At 45.9% G+C, this 19,109-nt stretch overlaps 5 protein-coding genes across 5 annotated transcripts; 3 read left to right on the plus strand and 2 right to left on the minus strand.

Annotated features, from left to right (window-relative positions):
• Window positions 1–4,845: 4,845 nt before the first annotated feature.
• N7533_011745 (uncharacterized protein) lies at window positions 4,846–9,570 on the plus strand (the record flags this gene model as incomplete). The annotated part of the gene is made up of 4 exons (XM_057108395.1): window positions 4,846–5,369; window positions 5,445–8,231; window positions 8,367–9,007; window positions 9,095–9,570. The coding sequence occupies 4 exons, from the start codon at window positions 4,846–4,848 to the stop codon at window positions 9,568–9,570; spliced, it is 4,428 nt and encodes a 1,475-aa protein (XP_056955773.1).
• A 659-nt stretch (window positions 9,571–10,229) lies between these two features.
• On the plus strand, window positions 10,230–11,224 carry N7533_011746 (uncharacterized protein; the record flags this gene model as incomplete). The annotated part of the gene is made up of 2 exons (XM_057108396.1): window positions 10,230–10,543; window positions 10,588–11,224. 2 exons carry the CDS (start codon window positions 10,230–10,232, stop codon window positions 11,222–11,224), a joined length of 951 nt encoding a protein of 316 aa, XP_056955774.1.
• Window positions 11,225–12,095: 871 nt separating this feature from the next.
• On the minus strand, window positions 12,096–12,644 carry N7533_011747 (uncharacterized protein; the record flags this gene model as incomplete). The annotated part of the gene is made up of 1 exon (XM_057108397.1): window positions 12,096–12,644. One exon carries the CDS (start codon window positions 12,642–12,644, stop codon window positions 12,096–12,098), a length of 549 nt encoding a protein of 182 aa, XP_056955775.1.
• A 2,780-nt stretch (window positions 12,645–15,424) lies between these two features.
• N7533_011748 (uncharacterized protein) lies at window positions 15,425–15,805 on the plus strand (the record flags this gene model as incomplete). Its single annotated transcript, XM_057108398.1, has 1 exon — window positions 15,425–15,805. One exon carries the CDS (start codon window positions 15,425–15,427, stop codon window positions 15,803–15,805), a length of 381 nt encoding a protein of 126 aa, XP_056955776.1.
• Window positions 15,806–16,240: 435 nt separating this feature from the next.
• On the minus strand, window positions 16,241–16,634 carry N7533_011749 (uncharacterized protein; the record flags this gene model as incomplete). The annotated part of the gene is made up of 2 exons (XM_057108399.1): window positions 16,357–16,634; window positions 16,241–16,327 (listed from the first exon to the last, which is right to left on the minus strand). Exons 1-2 carry the CDS (start codon window positions 16,540–16,542, stop codon window positions 16,241–16,243), a joined length of 273 nt encoding a protein of 90 aa, XP_056955777.1. The 5' UTR covers window positions 16,543–16,634.
• Between the last annotated feature and the right edge of the window lie 2,475 nt (window positions 16,635–19,109).

Here is a 19,109-nt window from a genome sequence, read left to right on the forward strand (position 1 = left end):
AAATGACAACAGGAAAGCGAGGGGAATAAATTGTGAGAGTCTCATGTTGGAATTAGGCTGGGTGGATAGTTTGAGCAATTCAGGAAGGTTGTAAGGGACATTGATATTAATATAGTAACGTGCGCAACTTCGTGTTCTTAAATAGTCACCGGTCCAGGATAAAGCTTCCTAATGTAGCGATTGCGGGAACATTTACTCCAGGACTTTTACAGGAAAATAATTAGCGAGATTTATCTGGGTGTATTTCTGGGCTTTTTAATTGTCTCAATCGAGCTAAAGTCCTGCGGAGACACTATTTCAAAATGGACCAGAGGAAGGACTATAATTATTACAAGTGTAGGTTATGTATGGGGCTCGTACATATACCCCCCCACCCTCAGTGCTGAGGACTCATCCCTGTTCTACGCTGAGACCTCCCGAAACCCCCTGCACTGCCCAAGCATACTCGTGTATTCTTAGGGAGGATTATGTCCTACTGTTATTACAACTATCTGTCATGATAGAGAACATAGAGTGCTCTTCCAATCAGGGGTTATCCTAACTCTTAAACGCCAGCAATTCACTCATTTTAAGACGCCTATAATTGGTGTATTCATTTTTCCTGCACACATCCTATCTTAACAGTGGCAGCTTCGAGTGGAAGCGACAAAAGAATATCTAAATATGGGGTTATATGAAAAAACTCCGTGAAGTACAATCCCTGAATTTTTGAAGGTAAGTAAAAGGCCGGGGTTGGTAATAGAACAGGCTAAAGGAAAGTTAAGAAGAGGCCAGAGATTCGAAGGTGTTTACATTGGTTCGTGATAGGACTTGAAACCTTTGTCCGATCACTAAAACGCATGGACATGGCAGTATAGACGGGTCATAGATACTGGTAGTATCGTGCTCTTCACACTAACCACATTTGTCCAATCCTTAATCCTAATATCGAGCCAACTAGACACGCTTGGGTCATGATAAGAACTTGTATCAGTTCCATGTAAAACATGAATTTGACCAATGTATGACAACATGTGCATCATTTCGATTGCATGGCGTTCTCTTCAAATAATCAGTCTTTTTATCCTGAACTGATTCCCTTTGTTCTAATTCGCTCTCAATGCACCCGTCTGTATGCTCTTAGCTGGTCTCAATAGATAGATACTATCAGGGAATCTTGGAAGTAAGTTTCCTGACGTCATTGGTCAATCGTTTTAAGGTATGTTTACTAGGACGGGGATTGAAATCCAGGAGATTTGGGAACTCCTACAGGCAACAAAAAAAAAGTAGAATGCCAGATTTTTCTTTTCTTTTTTTTCAAAATTATTTCCCCTATTCAGCAGTAAAGTGCAATGCAGTATGCCATGTAAGTTGACTGATCTGAGGTTCGCGCATACGGGTGGAGGCGTCGGCACCTCGTGTTTAACTCCTTGAACGATGATTCGAATGAGACACGATTTTGTTGGAACGCTGTTCAGAATTTGGGGTTATCATCGACGAGTAGCTTGCCTTCTGTTATCGGTTTGTATGTGGTAGCGAATAAATTTGTTGTTGGGGCGTTAGCGCTGCGTTCGTGCGTAGTTACAATATTTTAGAAAGGTACACACCCCAAAAACTTTCGAGAAGCAGGATCCGGCTCACATCCCGCTTTCCGGACTATATCAAAATCTCTTCACGATGTTATTTCGTAGAAAGTCATCCGTTCATCCGGTGGGTCCGATGGGACCGTAAAGACGTACAAACATATCCCCTTCTGATGTGGTGTCCGTGTCGTACAAGTCATCCTTGCGCATAGGTTAACGCCTAGCCCCCTGCGATTACTTGGACTGTATGGAATAATGCTCAGTTCCGCAGAGGCTCTTTAGTGTTTGAATATCTTGATAAAGCTTTTGATAGGATCCTGTTGAGATATGCAGTGGTAACTTACCATTATTAATCGATTGGTCGCATTGGAATCCACGTTCCCATACAAATTATATGCAATTCTAGGCTCAGCTGATATCTTGGCGTTGTAATCGCCGAGTAACGGGACACTGAGTCTGAGGGTATTTCAATAGCGCCCTCATTCAGTCTTTAGCATAAATAATCATTAATATTGATCATTCGGTTGACACCATTCGATGGCTAGTTTACTAGCTGTCGGGACATATCCTTTCGTCAGAACAAGCTAGCGGCAACTTACCGCTGGCGACTGATAGATCATATTTCTGTGCTGGGTGACCCTGCGCGAAGCTGCGGCACCGGTGTTGAGACCACCGAGTATCGGCGTATGGGATTCAGGGGTATTTTGTACCGGGCCTCATACACACCTACATCTATCATATGAATCAATCGACTTTTGCTTAGGAGCATGAACACTGTTCACTTAACTGTGTACACGGTACCTAGCTGGTGATACCAACACTAGCGAATACCCATATTAGCTTGATTTGACAGGTCGAAATGAGATAGAGGATTTGGTCCCTACGGCAACTCCGTCATAGGGTCGTCAGATTGCGTGTTATAGTAGTACATACCACATTTCAAAATGCCGCAAAACCAAGATCAGTTGAGCTCCTCAGTTATGCATCCATTCAACCTGCTGATATGCCCGGCGATGAACGGTAACTAGATGCTTTCTTTGATAATGTACAGAAATGCGAGTCTACCACCAAGGGTTTCACCCCGACGAGGGAAGACATTCATAGACACTCTTTGGAATCGGAAAACGTCATGTGAAGGAAAATCTCGCGCAAAAGCTCTGTGCCCAGGCTGACCAGAGATAATCTCCAATCTATTCTGCCATCATGTATGTATAGGCTTCGCACACATGATTTCAACTATTCACTCGGAAGCTTTCAACGGACCCGAGATATTGCCGAGGATAGTATTGACAGTGGGAGGAAGGAATCAACAATCAACAGTAAACAGTCAAGAGCTCGTTAAAATTAATCTTTAATATTGCCCTTGAACATGGGATGAAAGTAAAGAAAAAATTAGCATCAGCCTATATTAAAGATGCAACTTTTCTAAAATAATCTAATAACAGGCCAGATATTCACAAATTTCAAGCCTTTTGGTCAAACAGATTCCATTAACTGTCGGATAAGATCAAATAACCTATCCTAGGAGCTTTTAAATTATAAATAGCAATTTTTTGAATCCAATCATTCTGAAATAACAGCCGGATAGAATCTTAAAGGGAGTGGTGCCCTGAAACGAAGGAACGGAGTGAAAGGGTTTACAAACCCTGCGTGGCTGGAACTTATTGGGTGTAGGCAGACTTTTGACGCCACGGGATCAACAGCTAAATTTCGCGCCAAGCTTTGTCCTTATTCGCCGCGTTCCTTGGGGATGCACGTGGGACGTCCCTCGCCTACCGCTTTCTTTGGCTTCACTATCCTGTTTTGCCTACCAGGTTCATCCTGGTAGGTCGCCCTGTTTCCCCTTCGGCCCAATTATCCCACAACCCTTCTCTTGCTACCTACTCGTTGCTTTATCCCTCTTGCTTCGCTCTTGCTATTGGACCGTTCTTCTCCTTTAATTGAACATGTCACATATATGTGCTTTCTGTTTTCTTCTGTCCCCGTTCTTGCAGGCCCTTACAAGACCTTGTGTTGTTTTCTTTCCCGTGCCCGATATAGCTTATACCACAGCGTTCTGCTTCGATAATTATCACTATCATTTCCCATGGACTCCACTCCTGACAATTCCGTGCTGTGCTCCCGCTGTTCGCGATCTACGGCAACGCCTCTGTATAGAACTTGTCCCGCCTGCCGCGAAAAGTCCCGGCTCCAGAGACTTCATCGTCGTTTGCTTGCTACTGGTGGGGGACCGACGTCCGTCTCTACCATACAATTTTCCCCTCAGTCCGCGGCTTCGCCCCAACATGTGCAACGTACGCTCTGCTCACATTGCGCCCAACCCTGGCAGTCTCCCCGGTATAAAACATGTGATCGTTGCCGCCGGTGGAAACAGGGGCAGCGCCGGCGCCGGCTCGCGAACATACCGGAAACTCTCTCGTCTATGGAGCTTACCGCTGCCTCTCGAGACGGCTTTTCTGCTCCCAGTGTATCTCACCTACATCGGAGAACCCGGTCTTTGCCCATTCAACGACAAAATCATACTAGCCAAAGAATACTTCAACCACGGACGCACCACGACGCTCTGCACCAGGCCATCGGTTTCCTGTGTGATGAATATCGCCACCATGCATTTGCTTCCCAATCATTCCCGCCTGATATATCGCCTTCTGATATACGGAAATCCGTTTCCCGATACGAGGAAGAGACTTCAACAGCTACGAAAGTATCTGTGTGTAGTTCGTGCGGGAGATTTGTTTTACTTGCTGATCTACACTATATGGACGACGAGGATCCTTTGCTACTGCCCCTGAATGGTTTTCTTGATCGCTGTGGCCGCCATGAACAATCCTGGGGGGTGTGCTCTTCCTGTCACGGAGCTCTTGCTCGTGCGGCCATCCCCAAATTCTCCGCCAGAAATCTGGTCAATGTTACTCTCTGCCAGAATTACCCACCCCCCCCTAGAGGATCTTACCTTGACTGAAGAGTATACTATCGCAAGATGTCATCCGCTAGGTCTGATTTTGAAGTTACGTCCAGGCAGTCGCCTTTCCTCTGTCAGCCACCGTGCGCTGCGAGGTCATTTCATTGTCATCCCCCAGGATCCTGGTCCGCTGCTTCAAATCCTGCCAAGTGCGGAGTTAAGGTTGGACAATCTCATCAAAGTTTTCTGGGTAGGGGGTCGTCCCCGTCAGACAGTGACCTAAGACCATATCTGGTTATTCGGAAAACTAAGGTCCTAGAGGCTTTGCAATATCTCGTTCAACATAATCGTTTGTATCGTGGGTTGGTAATTAATCAACCGATGATGGATACCTGGAGCGACGAATTCATCCCATCCGAGCTACGGGATAATATTATCCCACTTCACGAGCCAGACCACCGTGAACGTGAGGGATACACTGTCAATCTGGCGCAGGGTAATTTTGAGAATGATCTCCAAGCAGCACAGCACGAAGCCACACATAATCAAAGTTTGGACCCTGATAGTGCTACACACTTCCTAAGTGGCTCCGTTTCCACAGACATCAACGGTGAACGACAGAACCCTGACGTACGTATGCTGGACACTTTATTTGATGTGGTCACCAATAATTCACGCACATCCGGACAATGCGACATAGACAGTCCCGACGATACTTACAGCCGCTCCATTGCCGACCAACGGATGCCAGCAATTTCTTATACAACCCGTGCTCGGGTCGCATTAATGGATCCGTGGTCGGATGCTCATTACTTTACTGCCGCCTTCCCCACCCTGTTTCCGGAGGGGGTCGGCGGCCATTTAGATGAGCGTGCTATCCCGGTGTCTCTGGGCTCTCTTGCTGAGTGGGCTCTAAATCACCATAGCAGAAGGTGAAAGGACTTGGTGCAGTGTTTTTGCGCCTAAGCTAACAATCGCAGGTTTGCCCTCCACAAGACTTTTATGTATCTACTATTCGACAACTTGCAGCTTCGGAGATCGTCCTTAGGCAATGCGTTCCTGGTTAAACGGCGACATTGGAGCTCTGCTGCACATGACATCGCCTCCTTGACCGTGGACCAGCTGCGAAAGGCCGCAGACGCCATATCTTCTGGCCAAAAAGTCGATGACCCAGTTATTCGGCGCCTTCAACAACACATTCTAACTATTGGTATGCATGTTCCTGGATCTTTCTCCCAGAAACTGAGGATGCGCTCTGAGATCCGAGGCTTGATTATTCGGTATGGAATGCCTGCCTTCTGGATTACCATTAACCCCTCGGACTTACGGAATCCCCTTGTCCTAAGTCTGGCGGGCGTAGAATTCCCTGGAGCTATCCCGGCAGGAACTCACACCGCGATCCGTGACACTGTCGCCACTAGTAACCCGGTCGTGGTTGCTGAGTTCTTTCATTGCATTTGTAAAGCAGTCTTACGGGGCCTACTTGCCACTGGGACTGGCCAAGTCGGCATCCTTGGCGATCTGTCAAATCATTATGGAGTTGTGGAAACCAACGGCCGAGGTATGCTGCATATGCATGCCCTTCTGTGGCTCAGAGGTAATCTTGCCTTTACCGCTTTAAGGAATCGCCTTGTTACCGATATTGAGTTTGCCACTCGCATGATCCGCTACCTCGAAGCGACTATCGTCCAAGGAATCGACGAGACTATTCCGCATGACCCGGATATACCCCTTCCTAGCAAACCACCATCGGCAAAGGAGCGGGAAACCGACGCTGATTTCTTCCTCAGATTGTCGAACGACAGCAACTCCGTAGCACAAAAAACCCAGATACATTCCAAATATCACCATTCAACCTGCTTCAAATACCGCCAGCGTGGTTCGGGCAAAGATGCTTGTCGGTTCGGCATGCCCCGCGATCTGATCCCCATGTCCAAGGTAGATGACTTTGGCTTGATCCACCTCGCACGCAATCATCCCTGGATTAATCCGTGGAACCCCACCATTGCTAGCTGTGTCCGCTCTAACCACGACATCTCTTGGATCCCGACAGTGTCCAAGCCCTTGTCTTTGATCTATTACATCACCAATTATACCACGAAGGACGACGTTTCACCATGGCAGATTGTGGCAAAAGCAGCCCTGTTGAAACAACGAATTGACAGAGCACACGCAACCGAATCTCCAACAACAACCGATCTGCGGCTTCGACAGCAGGGCTTGGACAAATTTGCACTTCGCTGCTTCAATACCCTTGCACATGATCGGGAGATCAGCGGCGTCCAGGTGGCAAGCATTTTGCTCAACCTACCAACTTACTACACAGTTAGCTACAACTTCAACCGCATCAATCTATGGTGGCTTAGACGGTATGTGCGTCAGATCATTGAACCTACTAATGTCGATAACGGTGAATCATCCAGTCCTATGGACGAAGAACCCTGCGCATATGAAGCTGGCAGAACTGCTCCAATCAGCATATTTGATAACTATAAATGGCGTAGGCCATATCTTGCTTGCCTCACACTCTTCGAATATTGTATGCTCGTACGACCCAGGCATGTCCGAGATGCGATTGTAGACGACCTCTGCTTTGACCTGCCACACCCTCAAAGCAAGACTCATATGCAACGCCTGGCTCGCGACTCATCACAGGTCGCCACTGTCAACTTTAACGGGCAGCTAACTGAGTTTCAAGCCTCAGAGGATGCCGTCCCTGGAGGCCATCCGAAAATGGTCGCAAGTATGAATGACCTGGCGGAGATATTACTCGGGTTATTTGTTCCTTGGGATCGGTTACCCGTACTTTTCCAGGAACATGCCGTTGCCGTAGAGCCGAAACGGAATGCTTGCTCTCAAATATGGGCTATCGTTGAGCCCACCCTCCAGCCCTATAACCGAACCTTTGCGGGGAATATTGAACTGCTGCGAAAGTCCAAAGAAGACGGCGAGGCTGATGCGAAGCTTCGACAAGTACCGATTGGAGTTGACTCTATATTCGACCGCGATCTTGATGAGCTTGGAACAAGTAACTTTGACTCTGATGCTGACGAAACCATCGACAATCTGGATGAAAGTGTGGATGTCGAGACTCTAATCGCCGCCTATCACTCCGTCACAAAGACTTGGGACCATGAAATTCTCATCACTGAGCGACGTGTCCCTTCTTTGGTACACACGATCACTCGGAATCGAGGTACACTGCTACAAAACCTTCTACCACTCAATCTCTTTGACATCACTGTGTCTGGGACCTCTGGTCTCAGTTTCTTTTCGTCGTCCACGTTGCAGCAATGGGAATCTCGACTCAAAGAACTTGCCAAACTTGGTGAACTTGCTCCAGTGCATAACGATGCAATAGGGTCAGCGTATAATATAGATGACTTCACTTTAAATGTAAATGATGGCATCTTGGAGCCTACGCTCAATGAGCCGATCGCGATTCCTATCCTACTGGACCAGCGGTCAGTTGTTGACACTTCGAACCCTGCCTCTTTAACTTTGCTCGTCAGCGAGTTTATTCCGTTAAACACCAAACAGCGTCTCGTCGTTGAAAAGGTGCTAAGCGGGGCATTAGGCTGGGCGAACCATCCTTACGATCCTTCGAAGCGAGATCAGACTCTCCTTTATATCAGGGGTGAAGGGGGTGTGGGCAAGAGTCAAATCGTCAAAGCCATTTTGACCGGGATGGATCTAATTCGCCGCAAAGAAGAGGTGATCGTGATGGCCCCCACTGGTGCTGCAGCGGACAACATTGGTGGTAACACGTTCCACACATCTCTGGGAATTTCTATTACCCGTAATCAAGGACATACCATAACTTCTCGCGTGAGAAAGCTCTAGTCCCGGAAAACAATTATGATCATTGATGAAGTCAGCATGCTGGATCTAAGTATGCTTAGTGTTATTAACAAACACTGCAAAATGGCGCGATCCCTCGATCAACGTTCGCCCGACTTATTCGGCGGTTTACCTATAGTCATTCTCATGGGTGACTTTTTCCAGTTTCCACCTGTTCGAGGCCCTGCATTGTGGAAGGAACCAAGAAGGGAGAATGCTACGGACGAGAACGGTCGACTCATATGGCATCAATTCAGAGATGTGATTGTCTTGGACGAGCAGATGAGGCAATCTGCGGACCCCTCATTTCGATGCCTCCTCTCCCGTGCAAGGACATCGACTTTATCCGAAGGCGACCTACGCCTGCTAAACTCTAAGGTCGTCACCTCCTTGGTGGACCCTCAGCTGGACGCTGCGACGACAGTGGTAAAGCTCAATTCCCTTCGTCACCAGATCAATCGTATTAGGATGGAACACTTTGCCAAGGCTCGCTGCCAGAAGATCTACGCCTTCCCTGCTCATCACACACGAACCAAGTCCACTGATCCAACCAACCCTCGCTTGCGTGTCGACGACTTGCTCCGACAACCGGATCAAGGCACTATGATCCCCTTCCCGGGAATATTTCTGTACACACGGAATATGCCTTCAGTCATATTATCAAATATTTGTACTCGGTTGGGACAAGTCAATGGGGCGACCGGTACCGCTGTCGGTGTTGCCGTTGACCCGGCAGGCGAGTAGTCCTCCCTTACGCAGAAACTTAAAATCTAACGCTAAATTGTCTTAGCCGAGTTCTTTAACATTGACGATCTGTATTTCCTCTGCACTAAACCTCCTGCGTGTGTTTTATTTGAACAGGGCAAATCAAGCACGTTAGGTTTCGAAGGTCTTGCGCCTGCTATCGTTCCTGTCTTCCCCCTAGAAAGATCAATCACTCTGCAGGGTTACTCTGTCCGCAGGAGACAAGTCCCTATGTGCCCGGCGTTCTGCCTCACAGACTACAAAGTTCAGGGTTCAACACTTAACGCCGCGATTCTGGATCTTAGAGATGACCCAACGATACGCGGTCGAGACCGCCACCAAAAGTTCTGCTCAACTTACGTACAATTGTCCAGATTACGAACGTCCGAAGGCCTCCATCTTCTGCAGGAAATCGAAATGAAGGACCTCCAATTCGAACCTGATCCCCGCATTCTCGCAGAAATGCAAAGGCTTCAGGACCTGGAGAAAGTGACTTTAGGTGTTTGGAAGCATTCAACTTAACGATTTCGTTTCCCGTATGTAGTACTACTTATAAGGCATATCATCATTTTCGCGCACATTACAGATACCGCTTACACTATCCTTCGAGGCTGCGATCGGTACACAGGCTAAATCTCCCCTTCTCCTGCTTCAGCTTATAAGAATAGAAATATTTTCAGACCTTAACAAACCACTGAATGCTTAGCAAAGACACTACAACTGACAGTTACAACACTCTACTAGGAAATCAAAGCCTATAGTAGTTCTCTATAGATGCGATGATCACTTCTTCTATCTATCATTATACGTTCATATATATGCTATAGGCGAAAGGGAGCTGACCGAAACTACCAATAGTAGATCATTACCCTACACCAATGAGTCTAACACCTCCGCAAATCATTTACTTCCACGTGCTACATGCGTAACTGACAAAGCTTAAAGTAATCCACTAATTTTCTTTATGAAACCAGCGGTGAGATACATTTAGAACATGTCATATTTCTGCTCGTATCTAAAACAGGGATCTCTCTCCAAAACATATCTTACCTAGATAAACAAGAGTCTCTCTTGCCTGCTTCTCCTTCTAACCTACAATCACCCTATAAACCCCGCTAGAACGAGCATACTCTATTTCGGCTACTTTTCCTGGGTGATCTTTATCTACACCAGACAACGTTATGCCTTCAAATTCAACTTACCCGGCTGTTATTCATATTCGGGACTTTGTCGAACATATCGAACCGGACCCTACACGCCCTGGTAAGGGGCAGTCCATGCAGCTCCGTATCTCCCTCAACATACCTTTAAAGGACATTCAATCAGAGGATGTCGAACACGATGAGATTCCCACTCTGATCAGGTTTTTTAATGAGGGTAACCAGCCTGACCTTTATAAGCCAAACACTTTTGTCTATTCCTCAGGATCTTTCCTGACTACTTCTGACAATGATGAGGAATTTCATATTATTATCCATGCTCACACTTTGCACCGGTGAGTTTACCTTATCTGCTACAGAGCTAAATTAACACAACTAGTCATCCGGGAAATGAAGAAGATACTGAAACATATTTCATGCACTGCCCCGAAGCTGCTCAGCCTACAGTGACATTTCTCGGTATTGTTCTTGAACGTGGTGGTGAACTAAACGGCGGGCCAACTCTTCTTCACTACCGTTTCCGGACTACTGTTTACAACAGTTCCACTCGAACCTATCACACCTTCCCAGTCACCGCGTACTTCAAAAACGGTCCGCGATGGGCGAACTTTCCAGCACTAAACATCAATTCCTATGTTTTCTTGACGGGCCGCATTTTCGGCCTCACAAAAAAACATCGCCAACTAGCCGTCGTCACGGATGATATTCATTTCCTCCCAACACCAACCCATCATTTGCCCGCTACCCCATCCTCGACTGGTAAACGGAAGCGTGTTGACCGTTGGTCCCAACGGGCAGGCCCTCAAACCCCGACTAAATCGGCGCCAAGTTCGCTGACCGATCCCCTTCCTTTCGTCCATCCACGACTAGATTTCTCTGCTACAGTCTCCCTTGATGATGAGGATGAGGGCGCTACACAAATTACCTGGCCAGTAAGTGCTGACGAAGACGAACCCTCGCCACCAGCTACCACAGCAGCTCCAGAGACGCGTTCTCGGAGACAACGAAAAACATAATACGTCTTTATACTTGCGCGAAACACGTAAAAATGGTCGTTTAACAGCTTACTGATATTTCTGCCTTCCGAAGCGTTGCGGCGGTTAGTCATGTCGTGTTTGTTCTCATTGGTCACCGCTCACTTGCTTTGTGAAGTGTCTTGTCGAGCAAATCAAAGTCCCATATTCCTTATACTGCCTCATCCCTGCCTTTCTTTTCCATCGTTTCAGGGCCACAGCGTGCGAAAGCGCGCGTCACCAGTTTTATTGGGGTTGCCTCACATTGCCTGTAGCCTCACGTGATATCTACACCGACATTACTGAGGGCCTCTTCCTCCCACAACTGCTTCACGAGAGTCAGATATTTGCCTCTGCGGGCAGCTCGTCATCTCTCACGCAGTCAAGTCTTGATTTTGTCCCTCCCGCCTTCCCTCTGTATATAGAATCCACTACAATACAAACATACTGCCTCCCTTCAGGGGAGCGCGGACGGGCCCTATCTGACGCTACGGTCTACGACCGCAGCAACAGGTGACCCGTTATGGCCAAACTACACTCTTCTTGCTCCTCTTGACTGCGTGAGGTCACCAATAAATATTCATCTTTGACCAATTGAAGAATAGCATCAAAAACCCAAGACCCTTGTTGAATCCCAGAGAATATGATGAGAGTTCAGTGTTACCCGATTTATTATCATTGAATAATTCAAGTCAGACCTTATTCGACGAAAGTGAAATGAAGTGTTCTTTTACATGTGCCATGATTAATACATTATGTGGCACAAGCCGAGACCATAGCCCCAATCTCAAATTAAATTTATCCTTTCTTGACACCTCCCACCCCATCGCGTACAGACGGGCATTCTCCGGAATTCAAATCTCCTGTCAGGTAGTCACTTTCTATTCCTCAGATCATGGTGGTTGATTTCTTTCAACAAGGCGGCAGCCCCAACAGCATCAGCGACAAGATGTGCCACTTTGTGTTTATTGTCACCCAATAGCTGTTTTCCAAGACTGTAAGCACCCATCAGCTCCTCAGCCAAGCGACGTTTGTGGCCAGACTCGGATGAAGAGGCGCTAGAGGAACGAGATGATGAAGAGTCCTGCTCCTGTTTAATCAAGCGACTTTCGCGGACATCCTCGGCGTTGGATATCTGGACACTTTCTGAGCTTGATTGGTGCACATCTGAGTCATGATGTCGGTGTTTTCGTTGGAAAAGTTTGCGGTAGGTATGCAGACCTTCTCCATCTCGACGGAGCAGTTCCAGTGCACCAACAGCCACGGCAGCTCCAACAGAAGCTTTGAATATGTGCGTGTTGGTGGAGTGATCATCAGGTTCGAAGGATTTGACAAGTTGATCCGCTGCATACACTGCGCCGCCAGCGGCGACTGCAGTGGTCGCATGTGCTTTGAAATCATGATACTTGGAGCTGTCTGCCATGGTGAAAGCGAATTGAGTAGGCAGGTGTTTAGGTCGGAAAATTTCAGGTAAACCATATGATAGATAGCATGTGTCTACGACGAAGTTTTATGCTTCCTGACGTGAGCTATTTATATGGCGACTCTCTTGTGTTTAATATACAATTCTCACAATGAATGGAAGCACATGCAGTTTGTTTTCCACCTGATCTGGCGTTTTTGCTAATAAATTTTGACTTGGCAGATACAAGATGTCTCATAATGTGACAATATCTATTGTTGGCTGTTTTCTGTGTTGGTAAATGCAAGTTCCACGTTCTTGTGCTTCAACTTCGCTCTTTCTTAATTTAGGAGAAGACATGATTTGTAACGTAATGTATGAAATCAAGTCTGGTCGGAGACTAGGCCTGGAAATCTCTTTTTTTCGGAATTTGGTCTGTTATTACTTGAACTAAGACACGAGACCCTCCAAACTTTATTCACGATTGCCTCCACAAAACGACTTACTTCGTACCCTATGCATGTAATTTAACGTTTATAATTGCCATTGTAATTTGACTCACCTCGACCGAAGAAATTGATCGATTATCTCCTTTTTGTAGCGTGACTTTAGGTTTAAGTCACGTACTCCAGAATATGTGGCCTTCCATGACGGCACTTCGTACTGCCAGTAAATGACTTGCTGTTCCATTCGCCCGACAACACGATTGACGTGTTGTGCCAAATCGACCGTTCCAGAGCTTTCATACTCTCTATTAAATTGAAGACTTCTCTATCATCGGCCACCCTCACTTGCTGCTCAGGGTTGTTACGTTCTTGTTCCTTAAACAGAAAATGGTCTTCAACTTCCTCTTCATAGCAAGGGAGGGTCGTCTCTGATGTAATTGCCAAAATCGAGCCGATTGAGCCGGTAAAATCAGCGGTGCTCAGTGTGGTCACTGCTCTACTGTGAGGCCACTTATCCTCCATTCTTGACATATTGAATCCTTTATTCTGTTTCCTGGTCTGAATCGAGGTGGCTGTCACGAAATCCTCACTGCTATGCAGGGATTGGACAGCTCTAGCGCAAGGGTCAAGGGGCAATAAACAAGGGTCGGAACTTCCAGTTGCTTAATAAGCAGGCGATGTGTTCCGGTTGCTGAAATTACGTGGAGGCTTCAACTTATATTCTGATATCGTGTGTTGACCCAGTCGCTCGATTTCTGCTTCAGGAACGGTGTAATGATGATTGAACTGCTTTGTCAGGAGAGAGAAATCTGCTTTTGTGTTATACAGCATCTGACCGATTTCACTTGAGCACATGTTAGAGATTTGGGGAAAATTCGGAGTCGATGTGAAGCACTGATCTTCTTCAGGGAAATAGATTCCACCGTCGAATATGAAGAGATATCAAGGTGAGGTGCCGAGACAGTAAACTTCAATTTGACATGAGACTGCGTCATTGGCAACGCTGCTGTTATATGTTCTGTGTCTTGGTCATGCCAGATGGTGACCGAAACCCGTAAAATTTTGAGCATAATTTATCGAACAGAGCAATCGCATCGAATTCAAGGCCCATGTTACTGTAAAAATAGCTTGGCGACAGCCAGTCTTGATGAGGCTATCAATAGGCTTTTGTGACTCGAGATTGTGTGCAAATTAATTGAGAATGATCAGCAGTAACTTTTGCGCAGATGTAAATGATAGACTGATCCACTGTCTTGAAAGTACACAGACATCCTGCTTTCCTTAACGTGCTTCTAAAATTGGTCAATGAGGTGACATAAACTCCACATCACTTCCATATTACGTGCATACATGTATACCTGTGTACCAGCCCACTTGTATCTAATACATTACACAACACAATTAATTCCCCTCAATAATATGAATACCAAATCATCACTTATCAATCAACACAGGTTTGGGGGCGGGTTTTGCGAGGCCTAAGGGGTCTAGACCAGTCCAGGCTTTCAATCAAAGTTTCATGAATGATTGTACTGCAGCCTGGAGCACTTTTTGGTGTCACATTGCTGTGATTTTCGTAAGCTGCCAAGCTAATTGACTTAAGTAAATCAAATATCTCTACTGATGTTTTACATAGCGTCGGAACTTTTGAGACTCTTGGGTGCTGGCTTCATTATTGAACAGGTCGGATGACACGACATACAACTCTACCGATGCTTCCTTAGCCCCCCCAGATAGAAAACAAAGATACAGTTCTGTCTTTGGCGCAAAAGATTATCCATTAATTATGTCTAGTTGCATGGCTCCGAATAAGATTTGTTCGGCCGAGAGGGGTCAGTCGAAGATGATGCTTGGGCAGTCTAAATTGCCACTCGCTCATGCATCTCTTGCTCATTGGGTGTCTCACTTCAGACAGCATTTGGGGGGGTTTGAACTTATTTATTAGTCGCACATGGTAACATAGTGCAACCGTGAATGTCGGTGGCTTGAAGTGACTTACGTACTCGATATGCTAGGCTTTTCCTCGTATTTTCGGAGCCGTGGATTGTGACATGGCGTAATCCACTGGTACTTTGAGCTGACTTCGAATTTAAAATCGACAGTATGTCAATATCCTTGCTAAATTAGTAAAGTGAGACATCAGGTCTTTCCAATCGACTTTTCATTACAAGACCTAGACCATAGTATTCAGATCGGCCTCGGTGGCAATGATGATGAGAGATCGAGTCGGAAGCGACCTGTTGTCAATTGACCCATCTACCCCTCGTCTTTGGCCTTCTCGGTACAAAATGAACAAAAATCTCTCTTTTCCTAATATCTACAGTTTCTCATAGCATCGCCGTCACAAACTCACCCATGTCTGAGGGTTCTAAATATCTTTGGGTGCCTGCAAGCTCCCAGGCCTCGCGAACAATCATCGAACAATCTTCGTACAGAACTACACCTGCTCAATCCAGTGGAGAGCCGACCCCTCCTTGTGGACAACGTGTGCACAAAGTTGTGTTGAGTCTACAGGCAATTAAGAAGGTTGATATGATTCTCAAGAACGAGATCTGTCTCGCTTCACAAAGCTCCGAGGGTGTCGGGGAGTCATCTTTCACCGTCCAAATGAATCGAACTAGCAAGGTCGTTCATGCAAAACAAGATAAAGCTCATTCAGAAAGCGCTCCAGATATTAATGCAGACCAAGATACGCAGAGTCTGCCTGAGAAATCCAAAAGAGCGACACTTCAATGAGGCTATGCGGGATATCACCTGACCATCAGATGTGACGACGACGTCCAGGTACATGGTCCCGTCAACGTGAAACAATACCAGCACTATTTCACCTGATCTTGCTGCAAGTGCCACCAAAAGACGAAACCTACTGACGCAGTTGGGTGAATTGATGGGTGATTGAATATAGCCACATATCTTCTAATATCAGCCGGAAATATTGTGTAAAAATTTATGGTATGGTCAGTAGGAAAAAAAAGAATATGGAGAGATGATCATTCGAGAGCACCGTTGTAGAGCGAAAACAAAGGGAACAAACTGCTTTTAGTTCATCAAATGAGTTTGCCGAAGTAGTCGCGCAGAGGAATTCGATCGCAGCTGGGCAAGTTCTCCAGCGGTCAAGATTATCAATTCCTACTGCCCCATCTTCCTTGGCATATTTTTGCATCAATTCCATCATAATTCTCGAGACTGGTGCCAAGTCACTGGCTTAGATTCTGCCATTTTGCCGGATAACAAAGCAATCGATCCGTGCTGCGGTGCCTAGTTAGGTCGGGTTGCCTTTGAGATACCAGAGAAATGAACGCACCGATTTTAACGTGCCCATTGAGGTTCACGAGGACCCTAGAACAATCCAGATATTTGTGGTAGAAGTTGTTGGCCATGAGAGATGACAGCCCGTCAACGGACTGTACGGAATCAGCCATTTGGCCATCTGGAGGAAAGGTAAGAAGAAATGAGCAACGAACCTGAGACATAATGGCTGCCAGCTCCTGCTCGTCTGGGTAGGCTTTACAATCGACGATATTATCCAGGACGAGAGCGTCAAAGTATCCCAACGTGTACTGTACTGTAAGAAGGAAACCCGCTGCTCATTGCGAGCACCTTATTTACAACATCTCTATCTCTTATAGGCCAGCCGACACAAAGGGCCGTCGTATCTAGTCCCGATTTCCCAGTCAGGAATTTTTTTTACATAAGAAATACACTCATTCATGCGGGCGTTGATGACTCGGTATTATGATCCAAATATGATACCTCCATGGTTGGGAAGATGAATACTTCAGCACCAGTTTGATAGATGAGGCGTATAAGTAAAGATTACACAGGGCCCTCAATTTGATGGGGGTGGTACACAATAAGTAACTGAATATCTGACGAGTGTGCAATCAACAAAATGTCAGCCTATCGCATGAAATTTACTTCTGCATACCGGGAAATGGGTTGCAAGTGTGAGACATGCAAGTGATAGAACCAATTCAAAAGACGGAGATCAACATTAAAACCGTATAGGCTATCAAACTGCCAACCGGTTTCATTATTTATAAAAGAAATTCCGACGGCGCCTTTACAACCAACACTTAAGGACATTTGCATTGAATATAAAAGAAGGGAGGTACCAGAGTGCAGGTCCGGTAACAGATATATTAGGAGTTAATCTAACAGGCAGTCTACGGTCAGGCTATACAGCTTGGATGTATGGAGGGATTTCATTTACCCTGGCTCCTCGAAATTGAAAGTTGGTTATAAACCTCATCCACTAGGCTGAGAACGGATTCGTGCTTGGTATAGTGGTAAAACCTACTCGCGAGGAGTAGGGTAAATGAAATCATCATCATAATCTACTGTAGCTCGTCATCTCTCACGCAGTAAAAACTCGATTTTGTTCCTCCCGCGTTGTATCTGTATATAGAAACCACTACAATACCGACAAAACTCATCGCCTCCTACAAGGGAGCGCGGACGAGCCCTATCTGACGCCACGGCCTAATACCGCAGCGAAAGCTGACCCGTTAGGGCCAAACTATACTGTCGTCGTTTCTCCTGACTATGTGAGGTCATCAATAAACTACGAGGGTATATAAAGATTGGTTGAGTTATTTGATTGACCAAAAGCATGCACGAAGCAAGATTGCGAAGTTAATATTTATAGCGTGTGACAATTCCCAAGAGGCTGAGAGCGATTACCGGCATTCGGAATATCTCAAAACAGAAAAGATTAAACAGAGATACTATCGATTACCGTGTCTATGTGTTCAGTTCGCATTGCGTGAAAATACACTATAGAACTCTTATATATTCACGATCTTGCAGTCTTGTTCCGAAGGAATCCAGGGTCATCCCAAGGAACTCCAAATACGCAGTTCTGCTCCAACGTTGTATCATCCCGATTCTCAAGGACGATGAAGTTGTTTTCCTGGTGGCATCAAATTTTCGGCGTGGAGTTTGCGATTCGGCCAGAAAGCAAATTTTGCAAATACCTATTGTAGTGGGGAAATCCGTTTTCAGTATCGGATTTAAGTGGTCGAAGCCTTATTAACAAGGTGTCTGCCTTGTACTGGGAGATATGTAATATATCAAGTTTAACCATGCTCTCTACTGCATGGTTAAACTTGATTGTTGCACGGAGACCTATTTCCAAGTTATTCCGCCGAAGTTCCAGATCCTATCCATATAAGTAAGTTCCCTATTTGCTTTGTGTACAGTCTCAAATGACTGTTGTACAATCACTTGATCCACCTGGCCCAAACAAAAATTTGGCAATGGAATAAGCCTGAATAAGTTCTAGAAATACAATCAGGTCTGGTGAATGCGCATGGATTGAACCTTTGTCATCTGCCGCAGAGCTTCAGGCCAGGTTAGCGTATCTGCATTGCTTGACTACTTGACACAGAAGAAAAACAAATTCAAGATAAAGCACTAGGCTCATGATTACTTCAGTACACCAATTTACTCATCAACTGTCTTACCAACATGTAAGCGACAGTCCAGTCAGCATACATCCTAGTCGACACGTTTTAGTGTGTGGTCGTACGAAATAGTTCACTTGAATCATCTTATACTGTGATTCTCCCTTTGTTCATTCGCCGAACTTGTCAGAAGATCATACTATTTGATTTACGTTGTGGAAATAAATATAAGATTCAAGCATAGGCACATATTGGGGGTAACCCGCATCTGACCTACTGACCGCTTGAGCAAGGGTTACAATGTAGATCTTGATCAAAGTAACTAATTATTATTTGCGCGACATATTTATAACATAATTCTATTGGCCAGAAAGGAGAACAAATTTTGGATTGTTTATTGAGGTGCTAATTGCCGGAAACATCAATATTCATGAGACTCTAGTCAGAGTTGCTGGTAATGGTTACTTCATACCGAATTGCCACATGAGGAGGTGTGTCTGAGCGACATGAGCCCTTGGATTCCGAGTCGTAACTGGCTGTCGGCGTGTGCCTACGAATCTGGTTACCTACAATAATTCTGACGAAACAACCTACTCTGAGGGTATATCGCGTGGTACAGGAAGTAAGCGCGTGCT

This window comes from Penicillium manginii, assembly GCF_028828005.1.
Source record: "Penicillium manginii strain IBT 31320 chromosome Unknown utg000008l:1.0-3226943.0:1.0-3228205.0, whole genome shotgun sequence".
Classification (NCBI taxonomy): Eukaryota; Fungi; Ascomycota; class Eurotiomycetes; order Eurotiales; family Aspergillaceae; genus Penicillium; species Penicillium manginii.